The sequence below is a fragment of the Drosophila yakuba genome, chromosome 2L (assembly GCF_016746365.2).
Source record: "Drosophila yakuba strain Tai18E2 chromosome 2L, Prin_Dyak_Tai18E2_2.1, whole genome shotgun sequence".
Taxonomy (NCBI): domain Eukaryota; kingdom Metazoa; phylum Arthropoda; class Insecta; order Diptera; family Drosophilidae; genus Drosophila; species Drosophila yakuba.
Genome location: NC_052527.2, coordinates 7,034,481 through 7,057,465, shown reverse-complemented (window position 1 = coordinate 7,057,465; position 22,985 = coordinate 7,034,481). Strand labels below are relative to the sequence as shown.

Below are 22,985 nucleotides of genomic sequence, written 5' to 3'. Positions count from 1 at the left end.
GTGGCGTGGCAATTTTAATGGCCTGACCTACTTACTGTTCCTGCTTTTTATTGATCACTTAAAGTAACTAGCGTTTCTTTTAATTGCGCAAATTCCAGCGTAAACATCAGACAACGCAACTCCGTTTCTCACGTCAAAAGTTTTGCCACCACTTGCTTGTCCTGCCATTTGTCAGGCATCAGAAAATATGTTTAATAATCTGAACGCATTACCCAAACAGCAGCCACTGTGCAAACAAACGGAAGCAGAAAGGAAAGCGGTTGTGGTTTGGGGCACCAAGGGGTTGCAAGGATAACGACAAGGGGCAGACACATGTAGACGACTCCAAAAGGCGGAGGACTCCAGACAGACAGACAAAACAAACAACGAGGGTGAGATGGAAATATATTAGGAGAGGCAGGGAGCAGCGAGGAGACCTGTGAACCAAGGAGCATATTTTTGGACGGTGGAACAAAACGAAAAGGTTATACGTTCAAATGAAGAAACAAAGGTTTTTGATGGAGATGTATGAAAATGCATCTGGTTCTAAAAATTACTAATATAAAAGAAAAGAATCATTTTCTAGAAATATGCGAACAGATCTTAGAGTTGAAGGAAAGTATGATTTTTGAACGAACTTCCCCACTGTACCGAGCTGCCTGCCATTTGGTGCTCGTCTTCCGAGTCGCAGAAGCCTATTAAATAACATGGTCCTACACATGCGACCTCCGAGTAAGAAAAGGCAGCAGCCGAAAGTTTTGCTCACAATTGCCAGGATAACGCAGGAGGGACAGGAGTAAGTAGTCGCAGTCGCAGTCACAGGAACCCAAAAGTGGTCACATGAAAATATGAAAATATTCATGGCTTAACAGGAAAAAAAGCCAACAAATAATGACGACAACCAAAATACGAGAAAGTGGAGGGGAAACCCTGACAAAGTAGAGGGAAACTCGCATGCAGGCAAATGGCAAAAAGTAAACAAATAAACAAATGGGATCGAGCTGTGTATCCTTCGTTTGATAGAGGAAAACTTTAAGAAGGATGACTACGACGATGACGATGAGGATGACTGTGGTAGTCATCGACCCATGTCTTAGACATTTGCATATGGAGCTGGAGAAGCTTCTGCCTTTACTATTTGCCTCAGTGAGGCATCTTTGGCCAAATTTAGGGGAAAATTCTATTATTTTAGCTGCTCAAACAACTACTCAGACTCCCAGCAGTTAGTTGTTCACTTTGTCAAACAGATGACCGACCACTTGAGTCCTTTGAGACCCACTGCATGGGTATGTAAAACATTTAGCCCCCCGTTTTCCTTTGGGCAACTTGCACATTGAGCTGCAGCTGGAAAATAAATGTTCAATTTGTAGTTGTCAATTGGCTACTTAGTGCAGTTGAAACATCACCCATGGAAACGAAGGAACAGGGAAATGCCAAAGCAATTGAAAAGTAAACGAAACTAATGCAGGAATTTGGCAAAGTGCCATCGATGGATGCACACACCAGCATGTTGAGCAAAAGTGAAAAGACCCCTTCAGTACTACTCAAAAAAGACTTCGATGTAATGGAGCGAAAGGATACCTGGATATCAAATTTTACCCTTAAATGATGGCTTTAAACGAAATAGAAATATGCAAGACATCATGTTTATCAAAAACATGAACTCGGCATCAACCTTTTCGCAAAAGGAGATGAAGCCATATCATTAACTTTCAGAAAGAAGCCGAGATGTACCTTTTGGCCTCTCGATAAGCAGCTCATTACTCAATTGCAGAAAAGAAGAACGCCGAAAAAGGACCCGATTTTTGTGATTTACTGGGCTCGGTGAAGCGCTTGGATCAGCTAAAAATGGCCGAAACATAATAATAATTTGTTACATGGAACAAGCACAGTGCAAAGGAGATAAACAAAATAAATGACAAAAGCATGTCAGCACAAAGCAAACTAGAATGGAAATGGAAAATGGATCCGCTCCTCGAATTCGGGAGGCTTTTTGCTGCAACCCTCAGCGATTTTTTGTCTTCTTCCACGGGACTACAGACATTTGCATAAATTATCATTTGGTGAGCCGGAACAAAAAAGCCCACGATGGGCAGAGATATACTCTGCGTACCTTCGAAAGAAGGCTGAAGGAGCTGGCGTGGCATGGAAAAATGGGTAATAAAAGCCAAATGCATAAAATAACATAAAATAAAACAAGAATTTATGTGCTAGAGCTGAGCAATGGCAAATATCAAACAAATTGCAATAAAATGCAAATTTAAATAGAATCGGCAAAGTTTACATAAATTCTGGCCGTACATTAAAGCCAGCCGAAAATGTTGCTGGCTAAAACAATTTGAATTTAAATATTTTATGCTTAATTTTAGAGCATTTTATTACCGAGCGGCAGACCGCAAAGTTCGCCGAACGGGGAAGTCCCCCGGATATTTGCTGGAAAATGGGGAGCTTGTGGCACAGAACACCCCTTGTTTGTTTCCAAGCAGCTGAGCACAGCTGGGAAAGTGGTACGGAAAAACGAAGACGGCATTTCCCTACGTTTTTAATACACTTTTCCACCGAACACGCCAGCAGAGAGCAAAAAGCAAAAAGCAACAGCCGATGGCAGGTGAAGTCCACCCATCCGCCAGTTGTTTGTTTTTTTTTTGGTTTTTATGTTCTTTAAAGGAAACTTTTTCTGCACAATGAATTTTTGCGCATTTTCCACCTGTATGAGCCCGAACCGAGGAAAGCGGTGTGGTGGGAAATTCGCCCAGGAAATCGATTCGTTGTGGTTGTTGCTCTGGTAATGAGACTTTCCATGACCAAAACGGAAAACGCCGCAAGGGGAAAGAGCACAATTTTCCAATGTTTTTTCCAGCTCGTTTCGGGTGAATTCGCAACTATGCAAATGGAAGGTAAATAACACAGCTTAGTCCTTTGGTTCAATTACTGGCAAAGGAACATGGAAAGGAACCTCTTTTCGGTTTTCTCAGGGTCTGGGGAAAAGCTATTAGCATGTGGGCGAGAAAAATGAGACGGGGTGCCGAGGCAGCAACAAATCTCAGCTAATTAAAGTCAACAAGCAGAATCATTTGAAATGCAAATGTCAAACGGCGTAATGGAAATTTGCGAGTGTGTGTGGGCTGAGAGACAGCATAATATGTGTATGGAGGAATTAAGCTAACCAAAAGAGCAAAAGCCAAAGGAGCCTATTGCCGTTGAGGGACCTCGACTACTTCATACCCATTGCACTGAAAATCAATGCCCTAAAAATTTTAATATCACAGTTATGGGGTGTTATTCAATTCTCCGCTTATGACATATTTTGTATGGTATGGGTGTTTGTAGGGTGCTTAAAGGGTACCCTTTATAAACTTGCTCCAATACCAACCCCTCCATTTACCACTTTTCCCCAGAATCCCTCACATGTTCGATAAGGGCCCTAACAAGTTGAAGCACCCGCACAAGCAGCACAATAATTTGCCCTTTAAAACTGAAGAACACAAATTTTGATGAGGGTAATTATTGGCAGACTCCGCGGGGCTGTGGCTGGATGGAAAAGGGTAAACCGAGATTTATAACCGAAATGGATAGGAAGCTGGGGTGGGCAAAAAAAGAATTAAGATAGAAGGAAGCATAGAATTTCAATTAAAATTAGCAGCCAGGTCGTTAATATAAAATATTGCTAATTAGATTGTTATGGACGCGTACCAGTAGCGTCAACTGCTTCGCCTCCGTCTTTTGCATTGATTTTAACACGGTCATGAATATTAAATTACCAACTCACACATAGATGCCACATAGATGTTTATGGCTGGGGAGAAAAGTTTGTCTGCCATAAATTAAAATCAACGCCCATCTAACACGCCCCTTTCTGCCACTTTCCCCCTCCCGCTCCCGGACAGCCGCCACTCAGAATGTTGACGGTAATTAACTTTTAGGCATTTTCTATGCATATTTATGTGGGGCGTGCTTTTTGGGTGGAGGCGACTGGATGGTCCTTCTGCTTGCATAGCATTAACGAGGGGCGGTGGGTGTTAGGTGGTGGGTGGTGGTGGGGATGCCCCTCACCGCGACAGATGATGCGTGCAAGGCCGAGAAAATTACGCTTTTTCTTTTTCTTTTGACAGAGGATCTCTGTTCGCCTTGGAAAACATACACCCTACAAGGACTCATTCATCGGAAATTCGCTTTCTATTTCTACACAGCATCTGTAAATGTCATAAATAAATAATGAATTAATCATACAGTTTAGCGGATTTTTCTTCAGCCCACGCCAAGAGTTTTCAATTGTGAATTCAACTGAAAGGAGTCCTTGAGCTTCCATTTTCTACACTCCGTGATGTGCAGTCATTTATGAATTATTAATGATGTATTAAATATAAATTGGGGCGGATCTCTTTTTGCGTCTGGCAGCTTGTCAAAAACATAGGGGGGCGTTTTTAAAAATGAGCTCTGATTGAAAGACTGGAAAGACGAAAGTTTAATGGAATTTCTTACTTTGCAGTCCTTAAATCTATTAATATGGCAAACAAAATATCCATCTACTGGCTAAAAGTAAGTAAATCAATTTGTTTTCACTAAAAAACGTACCCTTGCCTAACAGGCAGTGTCTTAACTTCATTTTACCCTGGCAAACATTTCAAAGTGTTTTGTTTTTTGCATTTTAATTGAAGGCAAAGGCAAACGTTGTCATAGAACGGCACTTAAAACTCAATCAACTGCATCTAACCATATTAAAAGGAGCCCCAGGAAAAGTTGTGGCAAGGGGGAAACGTATAACGCATACGCCATGTGGTGCATGGTGCACTGATGTCGTCGGCATAGAAAATAAAAGAATGCAATCAATTTGTCAACGTCTGTGTTCTGGTATTGGTGGATATGGCTCCGTTACACAGCCGTATATATGCATGTTTGCTATGTCTGCATTCCGTCCGTCCGTCTGTCCGTCAGTCAGTCCGTCCGTTTGTCTGTCCGTCCGTACCGCTTCCCCTTCATCCGTCCGCCAGGCCATTCATTCATCCATTCGTTCGCCTGTCATCACACACGTATGCCGGCAATTTATGTGTCGTCTGGGTCTGGACTTTTTGCCTTTGCATTCGAGGGAAAACCAGCAACAGAAACAGCAGCAAGTAAATAAATTTAAAAGCGCTTAAAATGGGCGGTTTGGGGCGTGGCACATCTGCAATTTACCATGTCGCAAGGTGACTCGACAACATTTGCCGTCTGAGCTTCGGTTTCAGTTGCAAAGAGCGACAATGATGATATTCAAGTTTACTGTGACACGAGTAAATTCAATTAAAACACCATGTCTTCGTTCGCCGGGCAACTAACAGGTTTACTTTTTAGTTGAAACTTTAAATCAATTACTCTTGCGATGATGTAATACTTTGTAACCTCTGCCAGCGGCTGCAGCAAAAACTCGATTGGTGTATAAACCAATTAAGATTCAATTAGTCTATTTCCCAAAGCCTCCTTAAAAAGTTTAAGGTACCTTTATTATTTACTTTTAATGTTCTATTAAGGAAATGCTCTCTTAATGGACATATTGTGTTCTATCACTAATTTGTGGCCCCAGCTTGGTCGCAAAAATTGCAATCCTTAATCACATAACGCAGATGCTCCAGCCGGGGGTTAAGGATTTGGGTGAGTGTGGGGCAGCTGGAGATTTTTGCACTTGTGGGTTTTGTGAACTTGTGAGACCAAACAGCCCGGGGCGAAAAAACAGCTCAAAAAACAAACAATGCAGAAAAACAACAGTGGAGGAGAAGGGTACGAACGTGTTGTTGCTGTTATCGTTATGATATTATTGCACTTGTCAGCTCCACACATGCACACATCCCCACTCCACAGGGACACTCGTAGACTCGCACACATACCCTCACAATTATTTGTAGCACAGATGAACATTCCGCAAGCTGCAAGAGACGCCACAAAGTATGCAAAGTTTTTATGCCAAAGCGCAAATGAAAACAGCAAACGATACACAAAGTTACAAGGAGATATGCATGTGTGTGTGTGTGGAGTGAGGCAGAGAGGATGTGTATAATCCTGCGCAGGTATGCTTGTGCGAGATGCCTACAAAGGCATAGCAAGGACCCGGTATCCACCTGGAAATATGTCAACACACCGGGCGTATGAGTAATAAGTGCGAGCACGAGCCAAAGACAACAGCTGCGCATCAACTGCGACTCGGAATCAAATTTGCACATCTGCAGCGGAATGAAATGCATTGAAATGTTAGCCACAGAGTTATGGCATGCATAACCCACTCAAAGTCGGAGAACGGGAATCGCCAGTCAAAGGTTGATGTGGAGCAAAGTGAAACGTGGCTGCACTGCGGGAAGTTTCATAATAACTTTACAAAAGAAACTGCGGGAATTTCAATTGCAATCAATTCGACCTCAAATCAGTAAATAAATCAATCGAAAAATCTGTTAAAACTAAGCTTTCTAGTAAATGCATTGCATTGCGAGCTAAGTTTATCTATGCTGTTTACCTACCTTTTTGTGTGCTTACACCCTTAAAAATGATTTCGAAATTTCCTCTAATATTTTCCGCGGTGCAAATGTGTCGAGTTCTATACTTCCTTCACGGCTGCCATCGTTATTGCTTTTGGGAATATGCACGGCATGCCAAACACCCGCATCCCAGTCCTAATTCCATTTGCATGCCGCAGCTCGAATCAGTCTACTTCTGTTTTATACATTTTAATTTGAGTGAGCGAGTCGAGTCCTGGCTGCCAGGACACAACCAGGATCCCAGGATCCCCGCATGGAGCTCCATCCTGCTGCCATTTACGAAGAACCATTCCACAACATCTGAACCCATTCCAAGCCGTAGTCTCCCTTCAACTCGGCCATCTCTCTTGGTATTACGCCTCGTTTCGTTTCGTTTCGCATCTATTTTTTATAAGCAGACGCAATTGTTTCGAAAATGAAAGGTTAAAATGTTAAATGCGACTTTGGATGAGAACAATGGGTTAAGGGTTTGGCTGCTGTCATTGTTTTTGCCAGAGGGTTGGCTGTAACCAGGAAATGCAGGCCCCCTTGGAGAGATCAAAACACGAACTTTGTCAATGAACTTCATATGTAAAGTTACTGGCGAAGCAATCTGAGTTTTGAGTGGGCTGTGGGTTTGATAAATGGGCTCGGGGAAACGGGGAATTGCAGCGTTCATGGATTCCTAGAAATTCAAAACAAAGATGTGGGTTTTAAGCCAACTAACTGGTACAATATCTGGGCAATATTCTACCATAATTTGTGAGAAATCTCAGTTCGGTCTAAGCAGTTCTTTATTGGAAATAGTTGTTCGTTCCTTTAGTGTTTATTTTAGCAATATTTTTCCCTACGCCACACAATATTCAATTTCAATTTCACCTATGCGTTATGGGGCAGCTTCAAAAATGCATTAAATTAAAAATATTTACGCAGGATACAGGCACTTTTCTCGACGCACAAGTGCCTGTCTCGAAATACGTGTGCAAGCCAGGGTATTTTAGTTCTTGGCTATTGTTCATATTAAATTTTGATAGCCAGCCATACATCCGGCCGAAAAGAGACAGCCACAAAGGGATGCCAAAGCTTTTTGTTCATAAACATTTTTGTGTGTGTTTGCCTGGAGGGGGAGACGAGGGGGAATGGGGAATGGCCAGATGGGAGCACTCTGCAGAGTGGAATGCCTTTCATTCTCCTCTTTTGTGGGCAATTCAGACATTAGAGATAGGCCGGCCAAACAGAAATGGTCAATGCAAAGAAAAGGAAAATTAGGTCAGGCAAACAATAAAAATCATCAGACAACGCTGAGACTTGATGAGCTCGGCAGCTCGATAAAGCTGCAGGCAAAAGGACATTCAAGCTGAGAGGGAATGGGTGGAATCGGCGGGGGAGGAATGCAGGGGGAAGTCAACCCCTAATGGCATAATCTTCACTAATTTAGCGCTCATTAATTTCTAGCGCTTCCATTCTGTTTGATAACACGAAAAGCGTAATTGAATTAAAAGTGGCAGCAGGACAAGGGCTGAATATATCCTGTATTCAACGATCATAAACATCAACATGTCGAGGACTTCTTTTCGTTTCGTTTCTTTCTCACTGCCAATATTCCGTGCTTTAATTAAAATGGCACAATCAGGACGAAGAAAGTCGCCTCCTGTGTGTCGATATCTTCGACGTTCCGTTTCGTTCCGTCCTAATCAGCATGCTATTTGTGTAATTTGTGTCGTCCTTGGCGGCACAGGAGCTTCTGCCAGCTATCGCAGCCTAATCATCTCGAGGCCCATTTGTTGTTACGGCCTTTTCACCCATGCCATTTTCACCCAGCTCGGTCTTTTTATTATAATTAGATACGAATTGCCGAGCACTCGAAGGCAGCGTTTCCTGCCAGTCTCGTGTCCTGCGTCTAATGTCTAATGCCAGTCATCTCATCAGCACGCACTCCTCCTCGCAGGACTCTCCTTTGTCTTAGCCCTTTGCCACTTTGCCACTTTGACTTCCTGCCGATTCGGATGGGTCAGCAGTTTTTAATTGAATTGCACGAGGCTTGTCTTTGGCCCCGAGTTCGTTTATTATGCGTACTATTTGCATTTTCCATCCACAAATCGTCAAATGCAATTTCTTCTGCGGCTAATTGTGTGTTTCTGTGGCTGCGAAAAGTTAATCTCGTCAGCAGAAAGTGAATGGGAAGTGCCACCCAAATGAAAACTTTGGGTGAAGTGAATTTTTACAAGTTTACTTTAGAGAGTTTGTGTACATTTAATTAGAGATTCCTAAATCAAATGGTTAGAAGTTTTTAAAAACAAACTTTAACTTCCTCTATTGAAATACCCACATATACTTTCGATTAAATGTTCCTTACTCCGATCTATATAATAACACTTGTCCTTTACTGCTTTTTTTATTCTTGCCTAACTGCGTAGGAACTTAAAATCAGCAACATTATTCCGGTCACTTTATGTGCTTTTATCTCTGGCAAACGAGAAAAAGTCTAGATAGAAAAATGGGAAATAATTTAATAAGGGAAAGTTCGCCCAGATCCGCATTGACCTTTTTTTTTTGCTAGCTGAATGTGCAAAGCGGTTGACATAAATAAAAAATGTTACTACATTTTGGCACATTACACAAAATAAAGGCGACGAGAAAAGGCGAATTCCCCAAAGAAAACCGAGTGAATGGGAAAATGGGTCTGAAAATAGCCTGATAAAATTGTGAAAAACTGCCAAAATGCGCTGGGCAATTCTCGGGAAAACGTCATGATGAAAACGGGTCAAGTAATCAATTCTGGTGGACAGGCTTGAGAATTTTTCCGAGGAAACCAAGCAATGGATTCGCTTAATTAGATCTCATGTTCGTGGAAAGTTTGGGGCTCTACAAAGGGTGTTCGCATTTATCTAAATTATTTCGTTAGTCGGGCCAAACAAATTAAAATAAATGTTTGTCAAAGGTCCGCACGAAGAGTCAACAAATTAAAAATTGTTTGAGTTGTGGGCGAGGTTAAAAGGGGAAAGGTATTTGGGGTCACTTGGACAGGTGTTCGCCAAAAAGGTTTTCCGTGTTTGCTTTTTTCGCCCAAAAAGTCAACCCCAACCAATGGCTTCATTATATCGGAGTTGTGTGAAAGGTTAAATTTGTACAAGTTGGGTTTAAAAACCGATGAGACTTGAAGGACCAAGCAAAAAATGGGAATACTTTAATATGTGTATTCAAATTGTGTGTGTACATTCGAAATGTTATGTTTCGTCACTAGTGTGAGTTTCTCTCCCCCTATTGAATATTCAGAAAAACTGATTCCATCACAAAATGCCGCTGGCGAAGGGAATGATATAAATTCATATCTGCTGCTGGGGCACGTCAAAATGTTTTATCAACAATGGCCTCAGGTTGTGTATTGATTAAAAAATTTCGTGAAGCGCCAGACAGCCGGGAAATGGGGAGGAAAATGGAGGGAAAATGCTGGGTGCACTTGTTGACAGCCTTACGCCCGGGGTCATAATTTCAGTTCAAAGGCCACTGCGAAAACTTTACAAAAATTGTGATTTTAAGCGGCTTTCCAGCGGCCAAGAGCGCTGATGATAAGGGCCGCGGTAAGCCACGGAAATTTAATTAATAAAAATTATTCTGCGGCTCTTTTTGTTGAGATTAACAGGCTTTTTTAAGTCCTTGGCCACGTGTTGAAAATCTGATTACAATGACACTCGAATGCTTTGATTCTGGTTTCCATTAAGCAAAATGACCAAAAGGCAAATAGGGACTTACTTGCGCTTCGGCAATCAAAGTGGACCATGTTGACAGGAAGCGGGATTTACATACCTGAAAAGAAGAGCAGAAAATTGAAATTAGTTAACTTTATCACAACCAAAATATATAATACTTAAAGCTAACGAAACTTTTAAGCCTATCAGACAAGATACCAGACTAGATAGACGACACTAAATTAATTAAGGCTTTTATTCCATCAGATAGTAATCACAATAAATTACAACTTAAGCAGCCCCTTACTAAGCCATCTAGTAATCAACTCAAGTCAACGCCCCACAGAGTTACTACCACTCTGCTATCTGTAAATAAATCAAATTGTTATTGCATTTCAAATCAGAAGCATTGAATTATTAATGCCGCCCGCCTTTCAGCACAAATGAAACATGCTAATGGAGTGGAGATATCCTAACCAAAAGCGGGCTCAAATCAGCTCCAAACCAAAGTCCACTGCCAGTGGACAGCGGCCAAATGCTGACAGCTGACAAGCCGCAATCCACAATCCGCAGAGATAGAGAGCAGAGTCCTCCACCAGACACTCCAAGTCCAAGTGGGACAACAATAAAACAGCACAGCCGGAGGCGGGGCACTTTACGCGCCCTAACCACAGGACAAGCCAAAGACCAGGATACGAGCGCAGCCGTTGCAGGTGCTCACCTGGGGAGCCCACCTGGGCAGAAACAGAAGCAGAACCTGAGCCAGAAGCAGACACAGTGGCAGTGGCAAACAGGCGAGGCACTTTGAATAGTTCATGAAGTTGTCACTTTGTCGGGCGTAGCGTGCCCCATGCCACGTACAGTGCTCTCCCAGTGCAATGGATATGGTATCTTGACTAGGTGATGGAGATTTATGGCACTCATGTGATTGGGTGGAATTTATACAAGCACATCTACAGTTTAAATTAAATATTTTTCAATAAACAATAAAGGTAATGTGTTGTTTTATACCTATAAAAGTCGTATGCCAAATAATTAAGACCACTGTTTCTATAGCTATCTTTTTTACCACTGCCTTTTCAGTTGCAGTTCATGATTCTCGGCAAATAACTTGGTTATCTTCTGTGACAGATGTCGCCTTAAAGCCATCTTTCCACTCCAATTGATTGGCAATTTGACAGAGATTATCCCAGGTAATGCTTTAATGTCCAAGCAACTGGAAAATATCTACAACCCATTCTTCTTGCGATTTAGAAACTCGATTAAGACATGCTCTCCCACGATAAAAACAAAATGGAAAATGGAAAACCATTAAGTTATCTGCGATATATGATAATTGGAGCAAACCTTAATAATTTCAATGTGGCCCATAAAACCAAATGTTACTCGTTATCGATTCCAGTTATGTGCTTTGATTTCGATTTCCCCCACCTTTTCGATTCCACTCCTTGGACCGCTTGTCGCTTTATCAGTTTTATAGTGTGATTCTTGTGAAATGCAATAAACTTCGATGTTGATAAACATCTGTCAGTCTGTCAGCGAGTGGGTCGATTAGGGGATGGGGTCCCCCCAGTCCTCCACTCCCCCCTCTTTCAACTTTGAGGTATTTTATGGCTTGCATACGTGCAGCATGTAATTGCACCCTCGTGCGGCGCTGAATGCTCAAGTAGCTGATCCCTAACGAGCTCGACTTCCAGGTGACAGCACCCACCGATGCTACTAAATATTGAGATTCCCAGATACTCGTTTTTATACTCGATTATGTGGATTGCTGCATCAAGTCAGCCGTTTTATGCTCTCATTTAACAGTAACGCACTTTTATGATCGGACATTAAATTTGTCAGCAGCGATTAAAATAATTACATTTTATTGGGTTTATGATTGAAACTAAGCTTGCACTATGAGGCAAGACTTAAACTGGAATATTGTTTATTGACAGTTTGATTTATAATATGCTTATCAACAAAGACACCGCAATCTATGAAGCTTCCGAAAATCCCTTGAGCCACAGGCTTATATATTTAATATTAATATTAATCAAATTAAAATTATATCGATTTAATAGCACTGCTATTCCATATACTCTTATTGAATTACAAGTTCAATTCTTCTTAAAATTATATCCTCAAATAATTTACTTCATGAATCACCTTCGCATCTTCCTCCATTCAAGAATGCTTGAAAAGTGCTCTCCTCAGCAAATCCCCGTAATTCCTCACCTAACTATGGCATTAACACTTGACCAGGCGGAGGAGCAGAACTGGGATCGGGACACATAGCAGCCTGCACCGATAGCCATCTCCCCATCTCCATCCCCATTCCCATTCCAAGCCTGCTCCCAGTGGCCCACATTCACGTGCCACACACGCAGCCAGCGAAGAAATTTAAAACGTCAACAAGCCCGTTGACAGTTGGCGCTGTGCAGGACTCGTAAAAAACTGCGCCACTCGGATAGGGATGTCGTACATATAGGGATAGGAATACGGATAGGGATATACGTACTATATATATAAATATGTATGTATGTGCAGTCGAGTGTGCACATTGTAGTTTTTAACGACACCTTACAACTGCTGCCCATGTCGCTCGTGCCACATGTGGCATGCTGGCTGAATCTGCGGGGTGACTTTTATGCGGCGGCTAATTAAAAAATAAAAGACGAACAAAAAATGAGCAGCGGGTATATTTTTTATGGCCCCATTAAGTGCGAGCGTCAAACGTTTAACAGTCATAAAAGCGCCGCCCAACCACAAATTTAATACGAATTCAGCCATTTAATGCATTCGCAAACAAAGAACTTTATTTCATTTCCACATTGGATTTTCATTAAGTTTTTGGCTGCGTGTTGCCATTCTTTGTTTGCCGCTCAGTTCATTTAGTTGGAAAATTTGCATATGCATGTAAATTAAAACTTCCGTTTTGACACTCCAAGGAACAACAGAAATCGTTGAGCGAAAATGTTGCATTGATTTACGCAATTATTTTTTTTACGCATAATTAAAAACAATTTCCAATTTCGATTTTTTCGCCAAACGGCGGCTGTAAACTGTTTGAATTTCATTGCCATTAATTTGCATATGTGTAAAATCCGCGAGAACGCAGGGATAATATTATTGTTAAATCGATTGTAAATTTGTTTAAAGCGCACTCCCTGATTTTTATTTATTACCTCAAACTCAGACACAAATCCCTTCTACTCTTGTTAATTGAATGCCAGTGGCAGTGCGTTAAATTAAAAACACAACTTCCCCAATTAACCTAATACTATTTTCTTGGGTAACGCTCTAATTTGTTTTTAAGCCTGTGCTGCGACAAATTGATTCTCCTCGCTCCGATTGCCTGGCAATCCAGCAAATCAATCAGCAAATTGAGACGCACCTCAGGAATCGGTAAATCAAACACAGATACTCAGTCCACATTTGTCAATATGTTCTGGAAGGCATTGACATGAACTGAAGCTCGAAGGTAAATATCAGCTAAGATGTCTTGGGACTATGGCCTTATCGACAAATATGTATACCTGGCAGATAGCAAAGACAAACCCATTCAAAGTACTTGAATTTCGATGGCTAATTGCCTGTAGATAAGGCTGTAGTTAAAAAACTTTGCATTCGGATTGCATTCGACCTTGAAAAATTAATTTATAATAATTTTATACTTAAAGACTTTCCACTTCTAACTTTTATTCAATACAATAATATTTACGCAGTGAATTCTAGCAAAAATCACAAAATAAACGGATTTAAGTTTATGGATCTAAGCACAGGTGTTTTAACTATTTGTTGTCGAAATTAGTGCTTTATTTATCTCGCTAATGCTGCCAAATCATGAATAATATCTCAACATATATCAATATACATATACTCTAGTTGCCAACCGCAGTGGCACAAAACAGTTTTCAACCAGGCGATAATTTATTTATTTAAATAAAGCAACAGTGGACCGCATTTGCCGACGACATTATTTATTTATTTACCATTTAAATTAGAGCTTCAATAAATAGAAAAATAAACTCACTCTGCAATTAACCAGTGCAAAAATGCGCTCTTTATTGGCGTGCACAAATGGAATTTACATAAATTAAGTGCAATATCAGGTTTTTTTGTTGCGTTTAGCTTATTTATAGATTGTCTAGTGGGCAATATGTTGCCACTTTGTTGTTCATTGTGGAAGTAATTTATTTCTAAATATTTGCATAGTTTGGTTTGGTTATAAAAATACTTTTAAATGCATGGACACGATGTAAAACTGATGCAGATTCTGAAAAAACACTCGCAGAGTTAAGCCAAATTTCCAAAATAAACTAACAAAACATTCTTAAAAAAAAAAACAAATAAAATCCAATTTACGTCAATTTCGAGTATTTTACTTGCACTCGGTTCAAATAAAACCTAGAACATGAGAATGCATTCAGAAGCAGGCCAAAAACCCACAGACAGTAAGTAGCAGCAAAAAGCAATAAAAATGACTCTCGAGAATGGGAAAATTCGATGTGATGGCCATAAAATTTTAATAACTTTTTCGGCCGGGTCACCAGGCGGGGTCACCAAACCCACATCTCTCAACGCAAACACTGCAATCACAACAGAAACAGAAATTTTAAAAACTAAAAACGCAGACGGGCAAACAAAATTCGGAAATCAGTGAATTGGTCAGCGGCGAATGGAAACTAATTAAATTAAATCAATAATGGGTGGGCTCTTCATACGGGATGTGGGATACTCAGTGGTCATGCCCTCAGAATTATGCTGACACCAAAAAAAAAAAAAAACGAAACTGAGCCACAAAATCCAATAATTTTTAACGCAATTTTCATGGCCTGCTGGCTTCCTTGGTGGCCAAACCGAAAAAGTTTTGCGGTCAAAGTTGTTCTATGTTTGTGGAGTCGCGGGGTCGTTGGGCGAGTAAACAAAAGTAATTATATCGCAAAAAACCAAAAACGAAAGAAAAAAATAAAAAACAGAAACATTTACAAAAAACCTTGACAATTGCGCTGGGACATGCAAAATGCGCATAAATTACAGCGAGAGGGGGAATTATTTTTTCCAACTTTAGTAATTTCGCATTTAGCGTTGAAAAGGCTCGCGAAAAGCAATTTTCAGATAAGCGATCCTGACCGTCGAAAATCAGCACAGCAACAACAGCGGCTCACAAGCGGGTGGGGTCACGCCCTCAAAACCACCCAACCCCCACCTCCCACAGCCACCCAACACCCACCCAGCCACCCATCTGGTTTGACATTTATGGTGGAAATAATTAGGGGCTTTCGCAGCGGGCATTTTCACGGAAAATGGGTAACGGTTGGAGTTTCCCGGTGAAATTTCCACATGAAAGTGAAGTAAAGCCTCGCCTTGGTAATGGAAATCGTGTGTAGGGGTAAGTAAATGAATAAACACATATTAATGCGATTGGTTTGCGGTCTCCGGAATAGCTGAGAACAACAAAGGTCCTAAACGCAATTGCCTTATTTGCACAGGCTTTCGCTTATTGGCTTTGTGGTTTTAATTACGCGGCAGACAACAGAGCTAAAAGGCAATGTGATCTTAAAAAGAGTTCTTAGGTTCATTAAGTTCTTCAAAAAGATTTGATGGCATTGCCATAAGTTAATAGCAACTTATAGCTTAACTTTTTAAGCCATGAATATAAAGGTCACATAGTCAGATTCCCTTTCAAAACAATAGCCAGCAAACGGAAAATGGTATACCAGCATAACAACCCCTGTGCAAAAGGCTTATCAAGATCTGAAAATATCAATTACCCAAAGCTTTATCTGTTCATCGCAAAGTAAACGACCAATGGGTGCCAATTAAAGCCATGTTGATGGGCCGAGGACAAGTTGTCCAAATGTAAGACCCCGGGGAATACCTATGGCTCATATCCCCACGACAAACTGTGGACAAACTGAGGACTTTTGGTCATTAAACTGCTGTAGATGGAGCTGGACACGTGACTCCATAATGCATATGTCTGCAGGTCTGGTAAACATTTACTGCCACTTAGCTCAGCTCCTTCGATCCACTCACACCCCCCGAAAATTGTGTGGAAAACTCCCTCTGTTCTCATTCCAGTTACCCCCTTTGGGGAAAGGGGACACACCCAAACAAATGTTGAAAAATGCCTGAAAATTATGCACTGGGGAAAAGAAATTCCTTTCTATTTTATTTTGACCAACATTCGAGTTTGGGTGGATAGAAAGGTAAAAATTACAGCCCATCTACAGGGTGACTTTCCGTTGCCGGAGTTTGTTATTATTTAGTGAACAAGCAACTGTTGAAATTTACTCGTGACAAAATAATTTCAGAGTTGCGCAAAAACGAGCAAGCTGGCAATTTTATATGAATTAGGGAAAGTACGTTGTCCGCTCTCCTGTTTTCCAGAATTTTCATTGTTTGTGCCTGGCTGACTTTCATTTCATTTTATTGCCACCAGTTTTCTTCTATTCACTTTTTATGTTCCCCCTTTTTTGCGTTCTGCAATTAACTTGGCTTTTGCGCAACACACATTATCCTGGCATTTTTGGGGATGTGCTATACTCTCATGTGACTGAGCTTTCTTTGCAGCCAGCTTTAATTTCTTTAGCCTCCCCCAAAGACACGATGGTCTGTTAATTAGCCCGGCGTTGAATGTTGTTTATTAATTATGTAATTCATTTTTCCGCTTAATTATATTGCGAGAGGAAGACAGGCCAGCCTGCTGCCAATGTCAGAAATCCAAATGTATCTACACATAAAGTTCGTGTAATTGGACTGTAATTAACTGAACTGCCTGACGTAAAAGTGGGGGCATTAAGGAAGTATTCCCGCTTGGCACTTCCTTCTAAAAGGAATTTGTGTGTAGGCTCACAAAAATAACACCCAAATTAGCGGAAATAAATTTGTGGAGGTAGAAGAAATGTTGCTTGACTTGAAGAAAAAACAGAATTCGGCTAAGATTTAATTATGTTTAGATCAAGGAATATGTCTATCAAAATACGCATTTTATATTTCATCATCATACTAATATTTTTCACACTTTCTTTGAACATCAACATTGTGAATGCATTCACCTCCCCTAATCATATATGAAATAACCTATTTAAAGCCATCATTGTTGGGATCTGCAGAGCACTACAACAAGAATTCTGGGCGGTTTCCAATGGATTCGACACACATCCATCCAAAGAACGTTGTCCCAGGGTTGGTGGAGGAAAAACAATGGAATGCTGCCACATTAAACGGAACAAATGCAGTGCAATCATCTGACAGGACCTTAAAAACGAGGTATGCAGAGGGGTGGATCGGGTGGTTGGTGGTGCTGATGGAGAGTGGTGATGGTGGTGGTGGGTACAACACGAAACATGTTGCAAAATATTTCAGAATGTTTTCCACTGCCAGCGGACAACTGCACTTTGATGGTGTCATAAATCTCAAAGGAGCAGGAACAAGGAGCGAAAAGGAAATAAAAATGTATAAACAACAATGAGGAATGTCGAGGTGCAGAAAGCAGGCCAAGGATAACTCGACAGGATACGGCACAGAATAAGCAACTCCATAATAAACAGCGAAATTAATGATTTACAAAGGCCTCACAACAAGTTGGGAAAGTCCCAGCCCAGCAGAATTCCGATTACCTGTTCCAGAAGTGACAGGTAGAAAGGTAAAAAGAGCTCGCCCACAATTGGGTGTGAGAAATGGCACAAACACGGAAACTTGTGTGCAAATAAATCTTCAGCACAGAAAACAAAATGTAAGGGAAATGTAAAGAAACTAAACAATAAAAAATACAAATTTTAATTCTCTTCATAATTAATGAAGCCAATTGAATTCCTAACAGATGTTATGAAAGTATTTAAAGTGGTTTATCCTGGTAGAAGCACTTTTTTAAAACATAGCTACTTTTTAGTAGTAAATAGTAAATGTATGGAAAAAGTACAATTTTGAAACGTGAGTTGTATTTTTCCAAGTGACCGTATGACTGGATGCATGACTACTAACACTCGGTTATCTTATCAACTCTTTTGGGGGAAAGGCTGAGGCGTCACTCCGGATTGCGTGCGTGTGTCATTCATGCGGGGATGAGCTGGAATTTGGAGGTAGAAGCCTCACCTGGCTGGTGCCATTATGCGGTGAGCAGCTGCCCCGTTTCAGCTGCCCGGGGCATGGGGATGCATTTTGGCATTTGGCATTGTTCGCCCGAAATTTTGACTTTGCGCCTGCAGGCGAAGATGCCGAACAATGGAAATTGAAAATCAGTTGCAGGCCGCCGTTGGCCGAGAAGATGTGCGACCAGATGCCAGATAAACCGACAGGAAATGGCAAATCTGCAATCTAGGAAGAACTACTCCAAAAAACTCCAACTCAACAACGCTGCAAACGGGAACAACAAAAATGCGGGTATTTACAGAGGCTGCCAAATGAGACTGATTTTGATAAAACTGATAAGACTCCGGAATGCGTAATTTGATGAGGACACATTTCAACCCAAATAGATATACAAATGGGGCGAACTACGGTACAGATACTGTTATCATAGCGCTGGCTCTTCAATTATGAAATATGGTGAAAATGCAGGAAATGTATCTATTGAAATATTCCAGCTAATAGTAGAAAACCTTTGAGCATTTGTTAATACTCAGTATCTATAGGTAAAAAAATTGTTAAATCAACCATAGAAATATAGCGTTAACCCCTTTATAAATCTATAAGTAAGTACACTTCCATTTGAAATCTTGCCAATCTTCTTATTTAGATTACAGGTTGAACAGCCGGAGACTGTGAAATACTTTTGCGCATTTTTAGGATACACAAATGCTTTCTATTCCTTCTGCCCTGTTTCCCTTCGGGCAATATCCTTCTTGACCTGACACGACAGTTGATTCGCTGCCTCGTTGACATCCTTTGTTTTGGCTACCGCTGCAATTTGTCACTTTTCGCACTTGGGTCTGTCCTTGCCGCAGTTCGTCCTCTTCCGCTGGCGTCGGTTTGTTGTCCTTGGATGACAGGATGTGCAGGCACTCGAAACATTTGCCATATTAAAATTGTTGCCGTTGACAATTGCCAGTGATTCGACGACAGACGGGGAATTCATGAATTCAACTAGCGAACGACAGGTGAGAGGGCCACAAAAAAAATGGCACTGAAGTTCTGTGAAATGAAATTGCAAAAGGTAGGAAACCGAAACTTATCGCTGAATTAGCGTGCCAAAGTTGCGAGATTGTGGCACTTTGAAAGTCCCGTCAAAACAAAAGCTGACGAGGGTGAGTAGGAGTTGCAAAGAATTTGCTTTAATGAAATACTTCACCTGACTCACAGACCCAGAGATACCTCTTCTATAATTATGGCTTGCATTTGTAAAATGTACAATAAATTCCTGTATTTTTGTATGCCTTGTTATTCACCCCTTTTACCATTTCATCTTCATAGCATTCAGTAGCATTTCAAGAGCTACAAGCTGCCGTAAGCAACAATATCCCCAAATACTTGCACCAAAGCAATGTGGCATGAAAAATGTTCGGGGCCACAAGACAAGCCATAAATTTTCCACAAAAAAGCCAGACGAAAGGCAAAGGCAGAACTGAAATACAATCAACTAAAAAGGAGGAAGCGAGTCAGGATGTGGCCAGGATATGCGGTGGCTTCGCCTGCAAATACATATTTATTTCCCGAGGTCCCTACTTTCGCCCCTAATTAGTTTGTCTTAGTGCCGTATTTTTCTTCGCCTCGAAAGGACTCTTTTGATTCCTGGCAATGAATTTCCGGACATCACGGTCATATCATTGGCCTTTGCATTGCACAAACTGCTGGGATCTGAACTTGGTTTGCATAAATAACCAATTCCTATTTGGTATTTCTTTAATTAGCACATTTTCTCTCTCCTGGCTTTCCAATGAAAGCACATTTTCCTTCTCCCGCGCTCCTAATATAAGCTCTTTGTTTACCAATAAATGAACAAATATTTGTATTTCTATGGCTCTTGGTAAAGTGGCCTGTGGTATTGGTAATAATTTAATTAATTCAATAAATACTTGTATCTGACTCTGAATAAGCTTTGAAATTGATATAGATTGATCCAGATTATACATTCGAGTCTTTTATGCCACTTCCAATCATTATAGACGACTATAAACAATGTGGTATATAGAACTCACCTTTTGAGCCTTGCAGGTGACGTTGATGGACTGGACGTCGTGGGCCTGGTGGCGCAGTTCTCCGATGCAGAGTCCGCAGGCGGGAGCCTTGCAGCTGAGGCAGTACTGGGAGAGGGTCTCCTCGTGCTCCCCGCAAACGGACTCCCTCTGCTGGGCGGCGCCACGCGGCTTGACCAGCGTGTGCTTGGCCAGCGGTCCGCGGGCGGGGTGGGTCAGCTCGCGGCAGGCGTCGCAGTAGCGGATCTCGCACTGCTCGCAGATCAGGGATGCGACCTTGGGATCGGTCTCGCACATCTGGCAGCGGAGCGCTTCGCGGGCGCAGAAGCGATCCACGATGGCCTCCATGGCGCGGTAGGTGGGCAGATTCCTAACGCCCCCGTCGTCGAAGAAGACGAGCTTGCGGCAGAGCGGACAGGTGAGGCAGTAGGCGGCGCCGGGCGGTGCCACCACATTGCCCACTCCTGGCAGCAGTCCTGTGCCGGCATAGGACACCGGACGCGATGTGTTCGAGCAGCAGACCACGCCCGAGTCCGCCTCGCTGAAGATGCTCACCTTGTCCGACTGATCCTGGTCGGAGGTGACGCTCTCGCTTCCGGTATTCGAGCTAGCCGTGCTGGCAGCGGAGCTATGGGAGCTGTGCCGCGTGCCGGGTCCATTGGGATTTGTGCCCGGAGCAGCTGCTCCTCCGCCGGCACCGCCTCCATTTCCATGCAGCCCATTGTGTCCCGCTGCCGAGGCTGCCCCCGCTCCGTTAACAGCTCCCGGAAGAGCCGATCCCGGACTGTAGGGCGTCTGGATGTCCAGGGCACAGCCCAGGCAGAGGGCGTGGAAACAGGGCAGCAGCACCGGATTGGCGTACAGCTGCTTGCACGTGGGACAGCGCAGTTCGTCCTCCATGTCTTGTGGCTTTAATCCGCAAGGAGAATGCGATTCGTATAGAGATGGCGGATTCAGAGGTCCTGTTTCAGTCGGTTATATCCGCGCTTTAGTTGGGTTGCACACTTTGGGACAACATGTCTTTGGTAATCCTCGAATTAACACTTCACTTTTGCGATAGCAATCTTCCACTTTAATAAAATCACGCTTCAAATCCTGTTTCTTGTTTGCAAATTGTGTGTTATTCTATTTTCGCTTTTTTTCAGCTTAATCGCAACAGTAGCACACTTTTTGGTTTTCGCTTTAACTTCACTTGAATATTTTTCAGTCCTCAAAAATACACTTTTCACAAATATTTTGTTAAACGTCCTTTGTTTTCTTAAGTTTTCCTACATATTTTCTTCACTTTCAACTTTCTTGCCACTTTGATTACGCGCCTAACTTTAAAACGCGACGAATTCCGATTTTGAGCATCCGCAACACGACCGACTCGCTTGAGATTTTTGAACGACTGGCCGTGGAAAAACTTGCTTCCGCAGTCGAGGTTTCAATTCGAACTCGAATGCGTTCGACTGAGGGAAGCAACTACTTCATACCGCTACAAGTTCGAATAAATTTCAGTGTGATAAACACTGAAACATTTGTAAAAATAATTATTTATAATATATTATTTTATAAAATGTAAAATAAAATTATTCGCTATATTTACCTGTATTTATTGTTCTATATTTATTATGTTAGCATTTATTTGTTGACTTGAGCTTGATTCGAACACGAGCCTGTTCGACTGCAACCTTCGAACTCAACAGTTCGAATACAGTTTGAGAGCCACTGCTATGGGAGTATTCCAGAAAGTAAACACATGAAATTAGGTATATTCGATTAGGTTATTAAATCAAACAGTTAAAAATAATAATAATAGTTTTTTTCAACTAAGCATTGAGAACCAAAATGTATTGAATTTTACCATCGAAATATTATATATGGCAATGCACTGCCTTATCGGCAAATTGAACTGAAGCAGTATAACATGCCAAACTGATAAAGATACAAAAAGTTTGTTTTACACCGGCTGCAGAAGTAATAGCAACCTGCTATTATTATTATTAAAAATCCCAATTAAGTTAAATGGCAAAAACAGTATAATTTTGTGTAAAATTTCTATATTTTTTTATTTTAGTAGCTTACCATTTTTCGTAAAAAGTTTCAAGTAACAGCAAAAGTTTTCAAGGAACCCCAAGATTGGGCGAACTATTTGTCAACTTTGACTTCGACTGAAGAGCTATTAATTGGAGTACCACTGTAAGTGGCTCAGGTAAGTGAGCAGGTAATGTCGGTGCCACCACTGCACCACTACACAACTACAACACTGCACCACTGATAAGCCCCGACCGGCCACCGACCCACTCGTGCAGATGGCGACATTCCTAGCTGAAAATGCTTATATGTAGGTACATATATCCCTCATTCCCCAATGGAGGTGTCAGCGACGTCGATTCTACGATCTACAAATATTATTGGACCACGCTGTTTGTTTGACTGATTTTTAAATCGGACTCTGTCTCAGCCTGTTCTACAGTTTGTTTTGACACCGGAGCGGCCAACCGAGCGGGAAATCGAGAGCCAGCGATTGAGGATGGTGAAGAATGCCCCACGGTAACTGACATTCGATATCGGAAAGCCAAATACAAATAGGTGACCTGGTCTAGATGTTTATCTACACAGAAAGAAAATCGTTGAATGTCAGTTGAATAGCAGGTGTCTATTATTTTGTTTTCATTGATTTAAAAAAATATATTATAACAAATCTTCCAGGATGTCCATCATAAATC

The 22,985-nt window shown here is 41.6% G+C and overlaps 1 protein-coding gene across 2 annotated transcripts in view; it reads right to left on the bottom strand.

The window, feature by feature from the left end:
- Window positions 1-21,674, bottom strand: part of LOC6527152 (E3 ubiquitin-protein ligase TRIM9) — a 76,739-nt gene extending 55,065 nt beyond the window's left edge. Inside the window, exon 1 of one of the 2 annotated variants that reach the window (XM_002088210.4) lies at window positions 20,278-21,674. In XM_002088210.4, the coding sequence (XP_002088246.2) occupies window positions 20,278-21,174 (897 nt within the window). In that variant the 5' untranslated portion in view covers window positions 21,175-21,674. The remainder of the gene's footprint in view (window positions 1-20,277) is intronic. The other variant, XM_015198136.2, reaches the window with a different exon arrangement.
- Window positions 21,675-22,985: the final 1,311 nt, after the last annotated feature.